The 18,711-nt window shown below is 41.1% G+C and overlaps 1 protein-coding gene across 5 annotated transcripts in view; it reads left to right on the top strand.

The window, feature by feature from the left end:
- Positions 1-18,711, top strand: part of LOC140278117 (adenosine kinase-like) — a 116,392-nt gene that overhangs the window by 80,080 nt on the left and 17,601 nt on the right. For 4 of the 5 annotated variants that reach the window (XM_072373050.1, XM_072373049.1, XM_072373051.1 and 1 more), the window contains one exon: positions 1,502-1,672. The exons of the other annotated variant lie outside the window; for it this stretch is intronic. In XM_072373050.1, the coding sequence (XP_072229151.1) occupies positions 1,502-1,672 (171 nt within the window). The remainder of the gene's footprint in view (positions 1-1,501; positions 1,673-18,711) is intronic. 5 annotated transcript variants of the gene reach the window in all.

Genomic DNA, 18,711 nt, shown 5'->3' with positions numbered 1-18,711 from the left:
TATTTGAGGGTTTAAGTAAGAGGAAATATTAGACTATAGTAACATTTTTAAGTTCTACATGTTTATATTCCATCTGGAGATGAATTGATGTGTTACTGAGTAATTTTATGTGTTGGCATTGGCAGTGGTGCTGAGGTTAGAAATAAATTGCGCTGAGCCAGTGTGTGATTAGAGAAGCTGTTTCACGGCGCTTGAAGTTCACCACCCTTCAGGATACTTGATCGAGCCCCCAGCCTTTGATCAGTGTTAACATTACGGTAACCGTGACAGTTTATTTTCAGCTACCAAAAAAAGACCATTTGTGTCAAAGAACAATCCCCCCTTCCTCTGACACGTTTGGCACACTGCAAAAGAAAAATGTCAGGGTCAGAGATGGGCCATTAGCCCACAGTGAGTTCCTTTTGTGATCCCAGACCCACTGAAAACACCTATTTAGTCCTCAACAGATGGTACTGTGCCACAGCGACCACAGGCTTGACCTAGGCCTTAACTGAGATACATTTCCAAAAAGAAAACATGCAAGACCTAAGGAGGAAAGAGAGTGTCCATGCAGTGTGAATGACACCTTGAATGCATAATAAAGAAGTCACCTGCTTTGCACAGCACTATTGTAATGCCTTGTACATTTGATTGACTTCACAGTCACCCTCCATTCATTGGTATTGTACACTTTTCTTTTTCTTTTACAGCTCGCTCCTCTGTTGCTGCAAATGTCATAGTGTTTTAATGAGAACTCCGCTGTTCTCCACAATAGATGCTTTTCAGCCAGATTAAATGTATCACTGTGGTGAAACTTGCCTTTCCTCCTCTCCTCCCCTTTGCCCCTATTGTGACACAGTGGTTTTACATAGCAGCTTGTTGCTGAAAAACAAGGTTAAGAAGATCAGTATCAAAGGAGGAGTGTTTTTGTGTGGCTTGCAGGAGAGTCTCGCTTCAGGTTTCCACCTGAAACACAAAGGTGTTTTCTTACCTGATTTGTATTCATTCACACAATGAGTGGGTCTGCCTCTCCTGTTTCCAAGTAAGGAGATTCCAGACAAGACTTTTGTTCACCCTATCATCGGATACGTGCATGTTGCTTCCTCCAGTACGAGCCTTGGAGTCCAGCCACAGGCTTTGTCCCGGATGGATTTTTCCTGCTCTTTTTCCTCTTCTTTGTTGCTCTGTGTATGCTCTAAGAAACTGTTTCAGACAACTGTTTGAGCACTGCTGTTGATTTTCTGTCTTTCAGCTCTGCTGTTTGGTTAGTAATGTTTAGCTATCTCACTCTGGAACTGCCCCGTCAGAATCCAAAATCCACAAATTAGCAGTTATGAGGGTTTCAGTTCATAGGAGCCTGTCACAGTTCAGTCCACTTTGGCCCATGTTACACTGTCAAAACACAGATAACACTGTCTGAGAAGTGATACTGGGCCGAATAATCTTTTTGACTCATTTGATGTCAGTAAAACTGCTGAAAACCTGAAGTAGTGAATATTGTTGTCTTCTTATGTCTGTTTAGGGTTTTTTCCTTACTGTTTCCCCGGAGTCGATCCTCAAGGTGGCAAAGCACGCTTCAGACAACAACAAAATCTTCTGCATGAACCTCTCAGCACCATTCATCAGCCAGTTCTTTAAAGAGCCCTTGATGAAGGTTATGCCTTACGTTGACATCCTGTTTGGCAACGAGACGGTGAGTGAAATGAAACATATGTTCAGAGCTCCTCGGGAGAGATTTTCTGCATTTCCAGCACTTCTTGAGTGTTTACAGCCACCTTTGCATAAGTGAAAATTTACAGTCAAAACAGTAAATGTGTTATGTTTTAGTTATTTAGTTAAAAACTTTAATTACACAAAACTGAAATTCCTTGACTTTTTATTTGCTGCCACCAGAAGCTTAGCTGTCACACTCTTGAATGAACTATTTAAAAACTTACAGGATGTGTTGCTGTGAAATTACGTTAAAAGGCTTATGCCTTCAGCAGGATGTATTGCAGTGTCTAAGATCGCTATGACTTTTTCCTCCTGAACATATTTGGGGTCGTCATATTTCTTTGCAACCGCATATTTTCAAAATAATTGTTGCCCTCACTATTTGCAGAGGATCCAAGCAAGCTATACCAATATGAAAAAAGGTGGTATCAGCTGGTTGTTATGTGGTTATCAGCTGATGGTGATTACCCCCGCTGAGGGGATATTATCTGCACCAGAAACTAACTTAGAGAGAAGTACCTGGTATGCAAGTACAATAGAGTGAATTCGAGTTGTACTGTGCTGTGGCAATACAGGATTAGTAGATAAAAATGTAGAGCATGTGCCTCTACATTAGCACATTAACCTACTTATATTAAAATTTAATCTCTTTTTATGTGCCTTCATACAGATTTCAAATCATCATCACGAAATGCGCTGCTTGTATTTTAATACATCTGAAAAAGAAACTTGTTTTTTATGTGCTGTACAACCTAACTATATTTTTTCAAGTTCAAGAAGACATGACATATTTAATTTAAACTGAATTAAGTTTGGAACACCCAAAGGTGGGCCCATGAAAACATGAAATATCAGTGATGTAGTGGGGTGTGATGGAGAAATGCTTTGGGAAGTGCTTTTTATAAGATTATATTAATATCTTTCTTGGCTGTTTAGTGCAGATCAACGGGGTTTTTGTTTGAAAAAAGAAAAGAAGACAAGGTTATCATAATGTAAGATGTGTTTTGAACATACTATAATGAGAAAAAATAATGCAGAGGATACTGCAAGTAGATGCATGTCAAGCATCTGGTAGGATATAATGAGGTTATCTTTTTGAAGTGCTCCCAAGATATGGGTTGGGCAAAAACCTTTCCTGAATGGATTCATTTACTGTACACAAATCCAACCTTTGATGGCTTTACTAAAGATATGGTCTCAAAACTCCTTTATACAAAGCACAAAGAGTTGCCTGGTTTCTCCTTTGTTATTTCTAGTTTTTACAATTGAACCCTTAGCCAAGGCAGTAAGAACTCATGCAGGAATATCAGGCATTGTAATAAGGAAGACTGATCAACGCATTTCTATATGTGGGCGTGTTCTTCCAAACCTATGGCTATGACTTAGTGGAAATGAGTGTGTTTTCAATTTAGGCAAAGTTTATCATCAAACAGTATATGTTTAGGATTTAAATCAAGGTTGTCATGAATTTATTGTATGTACGATGCAATATACAAATTATGTAGAGATTAAACCCATCCAGTAGTCATTTTGGATACAGATTGAATGCTTCTGAAACTGTCTGAGTAATACAGAATCAAAGGGTTGTGCATACTTGGTGGAAGTCAAGGCCCTTTGAAGGCTTTATGCATTTAATTAACGCCTTATAATTTCAGTTTGTTTAAAGCTAAACCAAAATTCTGTGTCCAATGTTTGATTCCTCTAATTGTTCTTCTCAGTATCCATTAAACTTCTCACTTATTAGTGCCCCATAAAGAGATTAATAGAATTAGCTCACCGATCATTCATCTCAATCTCGTCACCATTTCATGCCGGTTGAGCTATTGATTTGCTCAGCTTTGTGGAAGTGAGTAGCTAGTTTGAGGTCAAGCTGTGGTCACAGACTGCGGTACTGCTGGGAAGTATCCTCTAACAGGCTAGATGAGCTTGACTCTGAGGCACCACCTGGACAAACTGCACCTTTGGGGGTGAGGGAGGAGAGTGGATGCTCACTGGACTGAGCTCGCTTCCCCACTGCTAAAGCTACTTAACAGAGCCCTGCTTTCAGGATAGAGATGGGGTCCACAGACCAGGACAGAGCTGGAAGAAATGGCTCAGCATACGAGGATTTATTGCCGTTGCTGACTTCAGCTTTTTCCTCTTTTCTTTCTGCTGCCAACATAAGACCTCCCTTTTACATATGCACCTCTCTCTCTCTCTCGCTCTCTTGCACTCTAATTGCTGTGAGGAAGAGTTCAGTCTGCTAAACCATGGTGTATATTTTGCAAGCATTATGTATTTTCAGGTGGGTGGTACTGTAACTGTTTGCTTAAGAAGTTTGCTCACACCTCCAGTCATTAATGACTCTGGATAATTGCAGTGGATGTTTGTTGAAGGAGATTATCTTTTTTGAGACCCTGTTAGGGCTTGCTCCTTGGAACTGAACCTGGTTTCAGGCTTTTCAAAGTTTTAGTGAGAGACAGAGCAGATATTCACTGCACAGCTGCCTTAAGCAGTGAGGTCTTCAAGGCTCAGCGTAAGACTAATGCCTGTCCAGTGTGTTTTGACTCCTTTTGGCCCCCTCCACCCTAGTGTTGGCTGCTGGGAGGAGGGAGTAGGGAATGACTGCTCATACAGTCAAGCCCCAGACCTCCCATTGTGCACAAGCCAGACAAGGTTGGCGGTCATGCAGTGGTGCATGATGAGTGACAGGCAACAGGGCTGCCTCACCCACGCTCACCCCCTCCAGCCCGCCTGGTCGTCCTCTCACCCCAACTTCCACCCCCCAATGTGATGGATAAGCCTCAGCCCGCGATGCTTTCATAACAAGTCAGTGGCAGTCAGCATCATGCAGTCTGACTCCTATTGCCTGCAGAATGTGCCATAAGGGAAGGCTAATGTGTCTGCCTGTCTCTGCCTTCCTCTCCCACACTCACTGAGTCATGATACACGGCTAAACTCACTGTGGGAAATATGTTTAAAACAGCTATAGGGTCTCATGTTTTGAAGGTGATGGAGACTAAATTTGAGCAAAATAGTTTTTAGAATCAAGTACTGCATTATTTGTCAAGGCTAGGAACTTAATTCAACTTGATCCCAATTCACTTTTAATGATTTGATATTCCAAACGAGTCGCGCAAATGCACAGACTTAGAAAAATGTCAATAGTCTTGTTTCTTCTCCTGTTTTTTGCCCGCTTCTGAAATGGAAATGGGTCTCTGTTGCTCTGAGTAACTTTGCTATAACTCGATCCTGCTGGTGCTTGTTTGAAACCTGGCATCAGCACGGCCTGCCTGGCCTATCGGCAGCCTTGTGCTTATATAACAGTCTCCTGTCCATCCTGTAATTACTGCCTTTTTGGGGCATAGTGAAGTGTCTGTTCCTTCGCTGTTGGGGTGGGGGGGTGGGGTCTGGAGAGCGACGTTTTTTCTGTGTTGTCAGGACCTCTGAGATGATGCCCAGAGACATCAGAGGCTACTTCACTTAATTGGCAAACATGTCGTGTGATAACCTGGGAACAGCACAGCCCTAATTGAGTCCTCCTGTGCTGTCCTCCTCTGACTACCTGACATGGAACCCAGGGCATTACATTTCCCTCGGTTTAATGGCCGCAGTTAATTAGGCCCGAATGAGGGAATCATTACCGCTGGAAAAACCACATGCCAGTGGATTCGCTGATAAAATTAGCCACAATTTGCTTTTGCTATTTGAGCATATGAGATAAACCACACAGTGGGGGCTGGGATCATTACTGGTGGATTTGTATTGTAGAATTTCAGACATATCATAGTGAAGTGGAACGATTACTCAAGACTTAGTTAATCACCTTCACTGATGTTTTGTTAAGCCAGGAATCAAGGTCTCTCAATTAAGATCATTTCGTGCACTTTGGCTTTTTTTCTATCTGCTTGCCCAATAAAACAGCTTCGTTTTTTGTCCCACAGACCATACCCAGCAACCTCCTCACTCCTCTGCCATTAACATTATATACCACCCCCATACATGGAGCTCCACATGCCTTCCATTGCTGTCCAATGTATTCTGCAGCTCTGCACTCAGAGGGAGAGTATTTATATGGGTCTCAGGTCTGTCTTCCAAATGAGAGACAGTCTTTGTAATTGAATACTCAATAGGTGAGCCATTTTACAAAAGTGGAAATGGCATTCAGCTATGTATTAATGTGCTTTGCTAAGGCAAAAGAAGCTATCATCATTTCAGTGCTCAAGCTGTTTTAAAAGAGCATTTAGCCTGCCATCTCTCCAGGCCATGAGAGCAAAATGACACAGATTTCTTCCTCCTCTGTACTTTGTATGAATGTTCCTTGCCTAATGTTTTATACAGTTTTCTTGCTTATTTTCCCACCCATCTCTCGGCACCTCTCCGTGATCTAGGTGGAGGGATACAAGCAGCTCTGCAGAAGGTTATAGTCATGAAAAGCCCCTCGAGCCTTCTGGCTCACAGCCCCATTTTTCTCCATCTGCATGCAGTGTGTGTGTCTTCATGTGTGAGAGGGGGTTGCTCTAATGATTTTTCCAGGACAGGCTGAAGTGGATGTACAAGTATATGTGTATATATATATATATATATATATATATATATATATATACACATGTATGTGTCTGTGATTTTGTAGATAGGAGATGGTGGGGGTGCCGGAAGAGATACATGAGCAATATGGCGTCATTTTGTAACATCTCTCCAGATTCGTCATCTGGCTTTGTTTGTTTGATAGACTGCTTGGGAGCCTTATCTCTGTGGCGAGGCCTGCGGCTGTTTATCGCCTCGGTGACGTGCACGGGACTGTGGAAGTACGTGCTCTCTGCTGTCAACATGTGTGGGTGATGGCAAGTTCACTAAACACCCCTAAGGTTATGAGGGGTATTCTCATGGACAAAAAAAAAAAAAACAGTTGGAGAAGGAATTTCACCTTGACAGCTCACCCACAGCGGACTCGAGATGTACTCCTCTATGGTAGCTTGGGGAAAATATCTTGTCACACTGCCTAAAACAAAGAGATCCGAGAGCCAGATTAGCGCATTACCAAATCAGCTTCCCTTTTAGGCTCTTCTTCTCACTCGTCCTCCTGTCAGAGCTGTCTGCGGAGAACAGGCAAGAACATTAGACATTAACCTCTATGTGTTTATTCACAAGGCCCCACGGGCCAACTGGGAGGAAGAACATAGAACCATCTCTAAAGCTAGTGAAGTGGAACAATCACAATGTGTCATTGGTGGAAAAGACATGAGGTATTAGCTGCTGCTCTCCTTTGAGTCTTTCACAACTGGATTTTAATTGAATATGCTATTTCTGCAATGACTCACATGCCTTCTGTTCAGAGCCAGATTATTTTGACCTTCAGTGTGATGTCAGTGAGTTCTATGATGAGTCATAATGCACATTAGCTGTGATGATTTGCTAAATGCAAAAGCGGCTTTGTTTTTAGTTTAACCCTTTTATGTACTTCTGTATGTACGATTTTTTGGAGTAGTAACAAGGAATCATCCTAAATTGGCGTTCATTGTCGTTTACATTCAATAGCTTTGGAAAACTGAAACCACTTTCATTAGAATTTACTCAATTTTAAGTTGAAATGCTAACCCTGAGGTTGAAAAGAAAATACCAGACACTTCTGGAGTACAAAGCAGCCTGCGGTCCTTAATGTTGGCTGATACCACTTGCTGGAGGAGGGATGTTGTAAGCGGCGTACACAGAAGCAGAAGACACTGATGGTTAGTGTTATGGTTAAAAATAAACCCTAGCAAACTGGCTTGTGTCCCAGCTGTTTTGTCATCCAATCGTCTCTTTCAAAGAGCTTCATCTGTGACTGCGTTTGCCATTCCATTCACTGACTCTGTCTTTCAATGTGATTGACAAAAGTTTGGAAGACACTTTATAAAAGTAAAACATAATATGTGGGCAGTACTACATCTTCTTCCTCTCATGTTGGCCTAAGAGCTGACTGGATAAGCATAGATCTTAGACCTTACTGTAAAGGGATTTTTTTTAGCACCTTCTTCAGTCCAGATACTTCAAAATCATAGGAGTGATGGAACTATAAGAGGAATTGTCCAGAGAGTTGATTGAGCATGCATTGATTGGTGGAACCTTTTTTAAAATGCCTGTGAAAACATCTCTGAAATCCTTGCCATGTAATCATGAACTCTTAATGGAAGTCTTAAAACCCTGCAACAAAACAGAGACTAATAAACCAGCAGCAAGTTCAGGCTTTAATCAGCAGAAGAAGAAAAAGTGTGAATAATCATTTATCTAATGCGTTTTTTACTCCTGAACTTCAAACTGACTTTTACATCCCTTCAGTCCTCCTAGAGGTATGTGGAAGTCAGTCCCTTAAAGATCTGTAGTTCTTGGGAAGCTCTCCAGCAACCACCAGGAAGTCCAGAACTGTTTGGTTCAAATGTGCCTATGAACTCTCCATCCTATCTTGAATTACTTTACAATAGAGTACACTATGCATGCTAACTTCAGCAGAGATCTCTGCCGCACTATATATCCTTTATTTATGTACATTACTATGCTTATTTTTTTTCCCTGTTGTGATGGTGTTCTTTGATTCATTCTGATGCAGAGTTTATTTATGAAATTACTTCCTGATGAAAAAAACAAACATATGTGTTTCTATATGCTTCTGAAGGTTGACATATATTCAGCAATAGTAACACGGTTAGCTTTAAAAGTCAGCAAACTGTTTTAAGCTATTCTCCCTAAGTTAAGATGAAGTGTGCTTAATACAGCAAGGCTGCCTTTTTAAAAACTTTTCATTTCTAACAGGAAAATTGTGTTTTTTCTTCTTTCAAAAGGTGTCACAGCCAAAAAGATTGGAAACTCTTTCGCTCAGTCACATAAAGTGTCTCTACAATTAACCCATCAATCTTTTTTTGTGTATATAGGCAGAGAGTCAATTCAATGCAGAAGAAGAATGGCCTCTCTGACACTCCTCTGTTTTTCCTGGCTGTCTATTTGCGAGTCATGGTACTTTGGGAGCCAGCATGGCTCCACTGGAGGAGTCCGGCTAACCACTGTAATTGTGCCGTGCCGAAGCCGCCTTCCCCAGCCTGGGACTGAACCATGAAATATTTGAAAATGCTGGGGTTAAGAGAGGGGGGTCGTTGGCAGTGCAACATGAAATGTGAGACCACAGAGCATCTTTAACAAGGCAAATAGAAAGCCAGCCAGTCGGGCAGCCAGGGCACTTGGTGAAGCCCGCTGAAGTAGAATAATTATGGATGTAAGAGGAGATATTGCACTGGGAGCAGATCAATAGTGCCCACGTTCTGCTGGCGTTTAGATCAGTATATTTCTGTCACAGCAGGAGAGAATGCAGGATATCAGCTTGTTGCTAGAGGAACTCACCGAAGTTTAAACACCGGCAAGCTTCCCAGATACCCTTACAATCCTGAGTCCTGTCCTACTCCCAAATCACTGTTGCTTAGAGTTTGGCTGCTTGCTTTTTTGCCATCTCCAATCCTCTTATCCACACAGTTGGCAGGAGGACTGGCCTTTGTCTGCACATGATTGTATTCCCACAGCCCAGACGATTCAGTCATGTTTTCCAGTGTCATTTAAAGGGCTCCCCTATTTTCCCCATGGTTAAAAAAATCTGGGTAAGTGGATGACAAAAAAACAATCTGCAAACCCAATCTGCTGACCCGTAATACCAAATCAATTTTTTGCACCTTGGATTATTGATCCTACCTCTCAATGAAATGATTCTGCTATTTTATTGTTGCTGTATGATGCTAAGTAGGTCCTTTCAGAAGAGCCATGTTGTCATTTTACTGTCTGTACATCATTTATCACGTTTTTCTGCATACATGTGAATGGATGTAGCCTCCTTGTTGAAGGACCCCTTCTCTCCATGCAGATTTCCATCTGGCAAATAGCCATGTTATGCCACATAAACAGATAACACCCTGAATATCATCTCGTTTTTTGTATGGTCAATTTATCCTCACAAAGCTCTGATGTCCCTTGTGCACACAAATGGTTTGAATTATTTTGAGTGTTTTTTTTCCCCTCACTGGGTTTTTCATCGTTTGAGGCAGGCAGGTCTCTCCAGCGCAGATCTTTGTTTCTCATTAGGAGGTAAATAGAGCAGGCCAAATGCTCACATGTTTATTATACACAGGAGGGTATGCTCACTGTTCTCAACAGTTCTCTACAGGAAAAAGCTGTTTGCTCTTCTTGACCTTTGTCTGCAACAGCTTCAACCAAATGTTTGGTGAAATTACTGTATCATAAGCCGAGAGAAAGCGAAGGACTGAAAGGAAGTAGGGCTCAACTTTATAAAGTAGTAAACTTAGCAGAGTAAAAAAAAAACAGTTGGATAAACATAATCACGTTCCACGAGTCATCATTTGAGGCAGAACTTGCAAATAGCAAAACTGTTGCAAGACCAACAAACATACTCACATGTAATCAGAAAAACAGGAGATTAACCAAGCTGGATCAAACAAACATGATAACAGGATTTTATTATATTGTAGACAGTTACTAACCCTAACCCACCAACAGAAAAAGTATTTTTTTATCTTACAAGCCTCAATTAGAAAGTATTTGTGTATTTATATGTTAAGAAAATGGCTAATTTCAACACACTAACCAAAATATGATCATAAGTTTAATTTTATTCATAAACAAAAATATGTGTCATTCTTAAATGGTTACGTTCCGACTGCTGCGGGCAGAAACTACACATCTTTTCATTGCCACTTAAAGGAAATTGAGGTGCAAAGGTCAAACACAAATACAATTGTCTCTCATGAAATGACCCTTTTACAACTTCATGTAATTGTTATTATGCAGGATCTCATCACCGGTGAAGAAAATAAGTGTTCAAGGCCTTGAGCCACGTGATTATAATGAAAGGGCTTCCAGGTAGCCTAAACTGTGAATGCCAGACAATTCCTAAGATATGTTCGCGCCCACACATAATATTTCTATTGCTAAGATTGTTCGATGAATTGATGTATTAACCCTGAAAATGTGCTTTAAATGCTAAAGCCAAAAGTTCACTTCAATTTGTGACAAACAGCAAATCCTCGTTTTGTAGAATTTCTTCAAATTTAATTAAGTGGACCTTGACCATACAACTTTATAAATAAAACTTACTGGCTCAAAAGTGAAAGTTAAATTCTCAGTTGTGTTGGCAGATTGTGTTTTCTTCAGTGCAATAAGTTATTCTGGTCAGTTTAGGGCTTTTAATGTCATTTGCTGGCTCATCTTTTGGCTGGAGAGTTCAGTCTCTTGAGCCACAAGTTGTTGTAAGATTAGCAAATTTACAGTTTATCTGGCAAAACTCATCAGGAATGAGTTTATTCATACGGCTCAGTGGCACAATTTTGCTGCAGCTGGAGTTCAGAAGCAACACAAAAAATGCTATGCGCACAGAGGAGAACTCTACGGTAGATTTTCAGTACTGACAACCAAGGTAATGAAATTACAGACTGAACTACCAGGTAGTGCCAAACTGATTGGACCTGAGACGAACAACAAACTCCACTTTTACTATCTTCAAAGATTAAAGTTTACAATAAATGTGGTGTGACCTTAAGAAAACCACTTGGGGTCACACTAGAGCAGCAGACTCCAAAACATAACTTGGAGCCCAAAAAAAGCTCAGAGATCCCCGTATCAAGATAAAAATCAACGTATATTGACTCAGATGGTATCTCTCTCTTTGTTGTAGTCTTTTTAACCACGGAAGATGTGTGATTAAGTGGAGAAAAACCTATAACTTTGCTTGCCTTCAAAGAGGCCTGCATACGTGCACATGCACGCACGGCTGTATTAGACAATAAAAACAAAAGACTTTAAGAGCAGTAAATCTGAGCTAGGCAGGGTCGGAGAGACTGCACGTGGTGATAAGACCATAGATACTCTGCTGTACCTTCACATATCAAGCAGTTGTTTGCTGCTGCATCAAGGTTTAAAATGGCAAATATTTGAACATTGACGCATTGGATGCAAGCACACCATTCACATATGATGTATTGGAGAAAGGAAATTAACATGGACAAAGATGAGCACGCAAGCCAAAAAAAAAAGGGGGAAAAAAAGGAAAAGATGCTTGAAATTATGGAGGACTGAGATCCAGATTAAAAACATCTGGAATAAGGCACCAACAGTCAGTGGGGAGAGAGTGACGTCTCGGAGTGGCTGATGGTCTGGCGAGAAGAAATCCAAGTGAAGAAGAGAGGATGGGAAGAAAAGAAACGCTGGAAATTTGATTGCAGAGAGAGTTATTAGAAGTAGTAAAAATCTGCTGCATTAACTCTGCTCGTTGAGTAAACCAGTTAATCTATTATTAATCCTTTATCCACTTCCTTGCGAGATAGTCAGTTTTTGGTAGTCTGACATTGTGTACTGACCCCTTGTCAGAGCCCAGAGGTGAGTTGTGTGATAGAGACTTTGAGTGCTGATAAGGCCATCGAGCTGATAAACTCCCACCAGTGCAGAGCTGCTACTGCCACTGCAGCAGCTTTCATCAGCCCCAAAAGGCTGTCTGAATGGCTTTCTGGTCGTTCTTGCTTTATCTGAGGTTACATCCTCAGAGCCCCTTATGCAAACCCTGCTTTCCCATGCTGAGATTGCTATCACCCAAGATATTTATGTACTGCACATGTTTCCGATTGTTTAACCTTTGGACCTGTGCTGTGGGTGTTGTTGCTATCCCTGTTGAGACCTTTCTCCTGCCCTTGTAGGCAGACTGAGATAGACAGGAGCAGAGGTTGTTGCTATAGGTGTATTATGGACTAGAGAGAGAAAACACTATTAAAAATGGGGAAACTTAGGTTACCCTCGCAATTGCTTTTATATCAACAGATACATCTTTAGTCACTTCTTTGACTCTGTTTCTTTTCACATTTTTTTGTTTATTCAAACACCATTTTCATTTGAAGTCACCAGTTCTGTGGTTTTTGCTTTCCCTATGTAGCAATGTAATCATACTTTTCCCATATTTGCAGATATGTACCATGTCAATGGAACATTATGTTATATTACTCCTGAAAAAGACTAGAACTCAAACGTCTTAGAGGGAAATTATGAGTGTTCCCCTTCATTTGGACCAATAGCAATGGGAATTGCTGACCATTCTGTGGTCAGTGCTGCCTGGACTCAGTGTTGTTTTTTTTGAGGTTTTGGATTCTGTTGTGCACAAACCGCCCAGTAAACCCTAGAGATTGTCAATTTGGCTAAGGTATGTGCTTCTAGCAGGCTAAGGAAAAAAGTTTGACAGCATTTGTTGCAAGATGTATTGGCAGATCTGAGGCACATCAAGCATCTTCATCACCTTTCACGGTACTTCTGAGTAAAGATGTCCTTCAGTCAGTTTTTATAGTTAGTGTACAAATAGTGTACAAATCAGCTGTAACAGCAGTCCGCAGCATGATACTAGTGATCATGGTTATGGCTAGAATACACTCTTTTTTTAGAATGCAGACCTCACCTCCACTGATACTGTTTACAAGTTGCCCAGGTTAAATATGAACATAGCACCTTACAATGAAACTTTGTCATTTCCTGGTTGGCCTTGGGCATTAACATGACTTGGTTATGGTTTGAAATCAAAACTGCATGAGTGGGCTTACAAAGCAGTCATAGATATGGGTCTAATAAAGTATTTTTACAAAATGACCGACCCCCCCCATAATGATGATCCATTTTAATACTTCTCATGCAGATGCTCTCACCACCAGTAGAGGCCACTTACTCTTCTAACTTGATTATAGATTGTATCAGGCTTGTATAAACATACAACCCATGGGCAAGTTTTCAGGAAGACTGCTGTTGTGTTTTTGATGCTGGCTGAAATTTGTTTTAATTTATTGATCCTGATAAGAATGGGTGATATGTGGCTTAATCAGCAGCAATGTCAGTTGTGTTGTGGCGCTGTGCTGCAGGCACAGAACTGAGGAATGACAGAAATTCATTAACCTGGATACATTTCTTCTGCTCAGGCCAACCTCCAGCAGACCAATGGCTCTGTGGCTCAGTCAGCCATTATTCGGTCCCATGAGAAAGATTTCTTTTGCTCTCCTTTCACGGCCCTGGATCACATAATATTTAGAGATTGTTAAAGGGTTTCTTAGCTCACCTAAGGAGAAAGTACTGCTGAACTGGGGGCACAATCATGAGTGTTTTCTGTTGCAAGTCAGTCAGGCAAAAAAGAGAGAAATTAGCCTTCAATTTCTTGGCTTTTTTTTTCTGCTGAGAACAAGTAAAAACATTTGGTATTCAAAAGCACTATTTCTATTATTCAACAAAAAAGGAAGAGTGAAAGTGCACTTTTAAATTCTGTGAATTTAATTTGGGACAGTTACCTCAGCTTCCAAAAAAGCCTCCCTTCATTCTCTTGAAGCACTGCAGTTACACTGTGCAGAGAACTGCTTAACTTGCTTTAGATTCTGCCGCAACCCATCCACGATGACAACCCTTTCACCAAAACCTGCCACAATAAATACACTGAGTATTGCTGGAAAGTATCACATGATCCACAGTATGTGTTCTTAATCCGGAGCTATTCATTCTTGCATGCAAGCATTGTTATTGTACTGTAAATGATCCAGTAACAGTATGATGATAAATGATTTTGTAAAAGCTTACGTGTTACCAACATATTCAGTCAAATTGAGTATTAGGTACAAAAAATTAGATCGGCAAAGCACTTATTCACATTAGTCGTGACATTGCAGTTTACTCTGCACAGCATTGCTGTAATTATGTACATGGCTTTAGGCGAGTAGAGAGATTTGACAGAAATCCAACATGAATGTCTATTATGCTCTACAGAAGGTAATTCATGTAAATGTTCAGTCAACAGTCTGACGACTGTGTTGTATAAAGAAGTTGTGCTTTTTGAGTCCTTTTTTGCAACTTGAAGCTTGGAGACAATAGACAATAGACAATCACTGTAAGAGCACAGTTTTGAGGTAATAGCTGTAACTCTAGTACAAAATATGACTAAACAGGCTTTGATCGGCAGACGTAAATCTTTCCCTAGCAAAAGAAAAAAAATTACACATGCGATCATATCCAAATGTAAAAACATAAGTACAAGGTTTGCCACTTAATGGCGCCATAAAAACTCGAGTGAAATACCATCAGCGGTTGTTGAGCAAATTCCCAGAGGCAGTAAAAGCAACTACTGCCTCTCTGGAGTGTGTTGTTCCTGCGTGTGTTTACCCTCGTGTTTGTGGCATGTCATGCTTGAGCGGGATTGCTGCATTCTCCTGGGAGCTTTGGAGGGCTCGGCACAGGTGATTTATTCCTCCTAATCTGTCCTGCACAGTAGCAGGCGGCCGCCTTCTTTCCACCCAGTGCGCTCCTATCAGCTTGCATGCTCATTTTAATAATCAGCTGCAGTTGTTATCAGCCGACATATCTTTCGGGTGGCAACTTGCTGTTAAGCGGCTCCTGGACGTGTGCTGGGGGCAGATGTCCAAACGTCCACGAGGAGATGTTTTCGTGACTTGAGGCCACGTAAATGGCACTGATAGTCCTCTCTAAGCCATCATTTTGATTAGTTATTCAGTCTCCACCCCCTCCACACTCTTTAATGTATGCCATGGTGTTCTGGCTGGAAACACTTAAGTTGAATGCCAGATGTTTTACTGGGTATTTATGAAAGCTGTCTGATGTCTTTCACTAACATGCAGGGAATAAGGAAAATATGCCATTTGCCATTGTCTTATATGTATGACCCACACGGGCTTAGTATAGTGAAAGTTTCTACAGTGAGTGGTTTGTCACTTCCAGCTGACTTGTTAATGTTCTTTTTAGCTTTTGTTTGCAGTTTCAAACCTACACTTTAAACCCTGGTACAATTTAGTTTCCCCCTAAAATAGTTCTTTAATGGTTAAATGTATTTGAAACAAGCTTGTAATGAAATGCGCAGAAAAGTGAAAGAAAACAGGTTTGTTGTTGTAAATAGCTTGTCAAGGCTTTACCCTCCTCAGTACCCACACACACATACACAGTGTGTGTGTCAAATACAATTCAGTTTCTGCCTCTGCCACAGCTTGGGCTAACACGGTCAAGCAAATGCTTATTTTTTGAATGGCCTGGGGGAGTTACGCTTTTCAGCTTATCAACATTTATTAACCTTAGCACTGAGGTTTGCTCTTTGATTTAGATTCTTTTGGAAACACTGAAATTGGATTTCTTCTTTTTTTTTCCACTCACTCCTGCTGTGACATATGCTCAACTACTTGTTTTACAGAGGTAAAATACCTAAATGCTTGTTGCTTGGAATGTTTTATATACTTTATCTTGAAAGCCAGTTCCCTCTCACATTTCTTCAGTTTTAGTCCATGCAGTCACCCTTTAAGAGCAAACCTTTATTGAATGTTATGACAAAAAGGAAGTGTCTGTGGATTGGAACACATTAACAGCCTGATGAATATAATGACAGTTCATCAGCTTGTAAAGATTGAGCATTTCTTTTAGACCCAACGCAGAGCTAAAAGAGAGTGTTTTTAAAAAAAAAAGATTTCTTGATGCTCAAATCACACCACTAGTTTAATGTAAATGTTGCTCCATGTCAGTCGGATATTTTAGCTTGTTCAGGGTTCCGAGGAGACTAGAAAAAAATTGATGATAACAGGTTTCTGAGACTGAATGTGCAGTTAGTGATTTAGCCACATTGTAATGACGAAAACTTTACTGTGATGTGGCAGGTGGTGGTTGAAATAGAATATTGGTCGGTCATAAGACGTTGCATCCAAGAAAGCTGTCGGTGCACTCCCTCAAAAGTAAGGGGTTCAAAAATAACCCCTTTAATGATTACTTCTGGTTATAAGGGTGTGTATTAGCACTTTTGATTTCACACAGAACTTAAACCCTTCTCCTGAGTAACAGCGTTGAAGTTTGGAGGTCCGGGCTGGGACCAGAAATCACGGGAGAGGGGGCCCCATAATCATCATCAAGGCTCCACCCCAGTGTCAAGTCTGTTGGGTCCTCAGAGCGGTCTGCTAAGAGTGGGGTCATGCAGTGGCGAGCAAGGCCTGAGAGGGTTGTTGAACTGTCTCGCAATGGCGGATGGAGCCAGGAGGCCACAAACACCTCCAGATTTACCACCATACAATATTTATCATATCAATACGTTTAGCTGAGCTTATTTTACTGTTGTTTCTGATGTAGCCATTCACTTCCTGTGACTCACCAGGTGGAATAGATCCTTAAACTGCCTTTTTTACTCATAGCTCAGAGAAGATATGAACACTTGTTGCCTGAAAGTAAACGTTGTCGATATGTGGCGTTTATCTTAGTAATCACTTGTACTTTGTATGCATTAAACATGGCTTTAACTGTAGCTATAACAGCGAGAGCATCTTTACATGAATACACAAGGCCGAGCCCAACTGCTTCAAAACGCCGGGTGACCAGTCACAAACACCAATCACACACATTGAAATCTGTCCAACCATGAAGCTTCATGTCGTCTCATATTGGACAATAGTGGGCTGATGTTGTGTAGTTTACTTTGTAAGTTTGACTGATGAATATGTAGCAACACAAGCAAGTGATCAATTTTTATACATTTTGAAATGGTATCTAAACAAAGCCAGCTAGCCTCCTGTCATTTATAGTGTCAAGGAAGCCAGAATGTGAAGCTTTGCAAACTGCCCTTTGCATGAAGTGCGTATTTCCTCTTTCATTTTGCTTGGCAAGAAATTGTAGACTCCCGCCCCCCTGACTGGGCTCTGGATTATTAGCTTAAGCTCTCTAAAAATATCCCTTTGACTGTTTAAGCCTCTGACAGCAGCAACATCTCACACATTCTGATAGCTTTATATTAACTATGGTTGCAGAGGGCTCATGCACTCAACCCGCCTTGTTATCTTTTACCTTGTTTGCCCGAAGAGGAGAAAGGCGGAGAACTCGCAGGGCTTGAAATCTGCGACAGTCCTCTCTCTTTTAGAATCCGACTCGGCAGCAGATCATCAAAGGCGAGCATGCAATCACAGCAATCTCAGAGCAAACGAGATGCTGTTCTGAGCCTGAGAGGATTTTGCCCAGATGTCATTCAAAGCACTTGTCATTGTTGCAACAGCTGTAGAAGCACATGGGACGTCATCTGAAAACCATCTACCGTCAACATACAAAAACAGAGCGTGTCACATATGAAACGTGCACAGCCTGAAATATAAGGTTCCTGAGTAATATTGCCATAAGCTTCTTAAGGAGTCGTAACTTTAATTGCCTTTCTGTTCTATTTCATTGCCTTGCATGTGTTGTTTCAGTAATTGCAGATTTACCACCAATATTTATCATGCAAATGTATATTAGGTTTAGCTAAGCTTATATTACAAATATTTCTGATGTAGCCATTCATAGTAACTCATAGAAATTAATCAATTCCTGAAAAGGATTACTGTGTACACATGTGGCTCATAGACATTGCTTCAATTATCTTTTCTTCTTACGCCCACTCTCTCCCTCTCGATAGGCTTTTCTCACAAATATTATAGCTGTTAACTGGAGGGAGGGCGAGGTAGAGCCATGTGCCGCTCAGCAGCACCATCGATATCCCAGCCTTCATTTATGCGTCTCTTTTAAGTACCTTTGATATGAAATATCACTGTTTTGACAAGATATTTTCCAAGCTGCTCTTGTCTCTGCGAGATGCCTCTTGCTTGTCAGTGATTGAACGCTCCTGAGCCGAAAAGTCAATATGTGGTCATAAATAAAAGAAAACAAATGTGAGACCTGAGCCCTCAATAGATTGAAAAGGCAAAGGGAGGTGAAAGGAGAAGACTACTCTACCTTTAATGATTTTAGAACGGCTTCTTGACTACAACAGCTAATTGTCTTGACTTTGTGTATGTGCAGGCAGGGTTGGGTGATGAATTGACATATTGCTGGTGTTGTGAAGTTAATCCAAGGCAGAGAGTCATGAGGCGTCCCCCCAGGGACCAGTAACCTTATTGTTCCATGTCATCTCCTCCCCTTCTGTTCGAGGACCAGGTTGTCAACCTCTCCCCAAGGTCACGGAAACGCCGGCCCCACTCTGCAGATAAT

Source organism: Leuresthes tenuis, unplaced genomic scaffold, assembly GCF_036924035.1.
Source record: "Leuresthes tenuis unplaced genomic scaffold, fLeuTen1.0.hap1 SCAF_20, whole genome shotgun sequence".
Taxonomy (NCBI): Eukaryota; Metazoa; Chordata; class Actinopteri; order Atheriniformes; family Atherinopsidae; genus Leuresthes; species Leuresthes tenuis.
The sequence above is the reverse complement of the archived record's forward strand: the minus strand, read 5'-3'. Positions and strand labels throughout refer to the sequence as shown.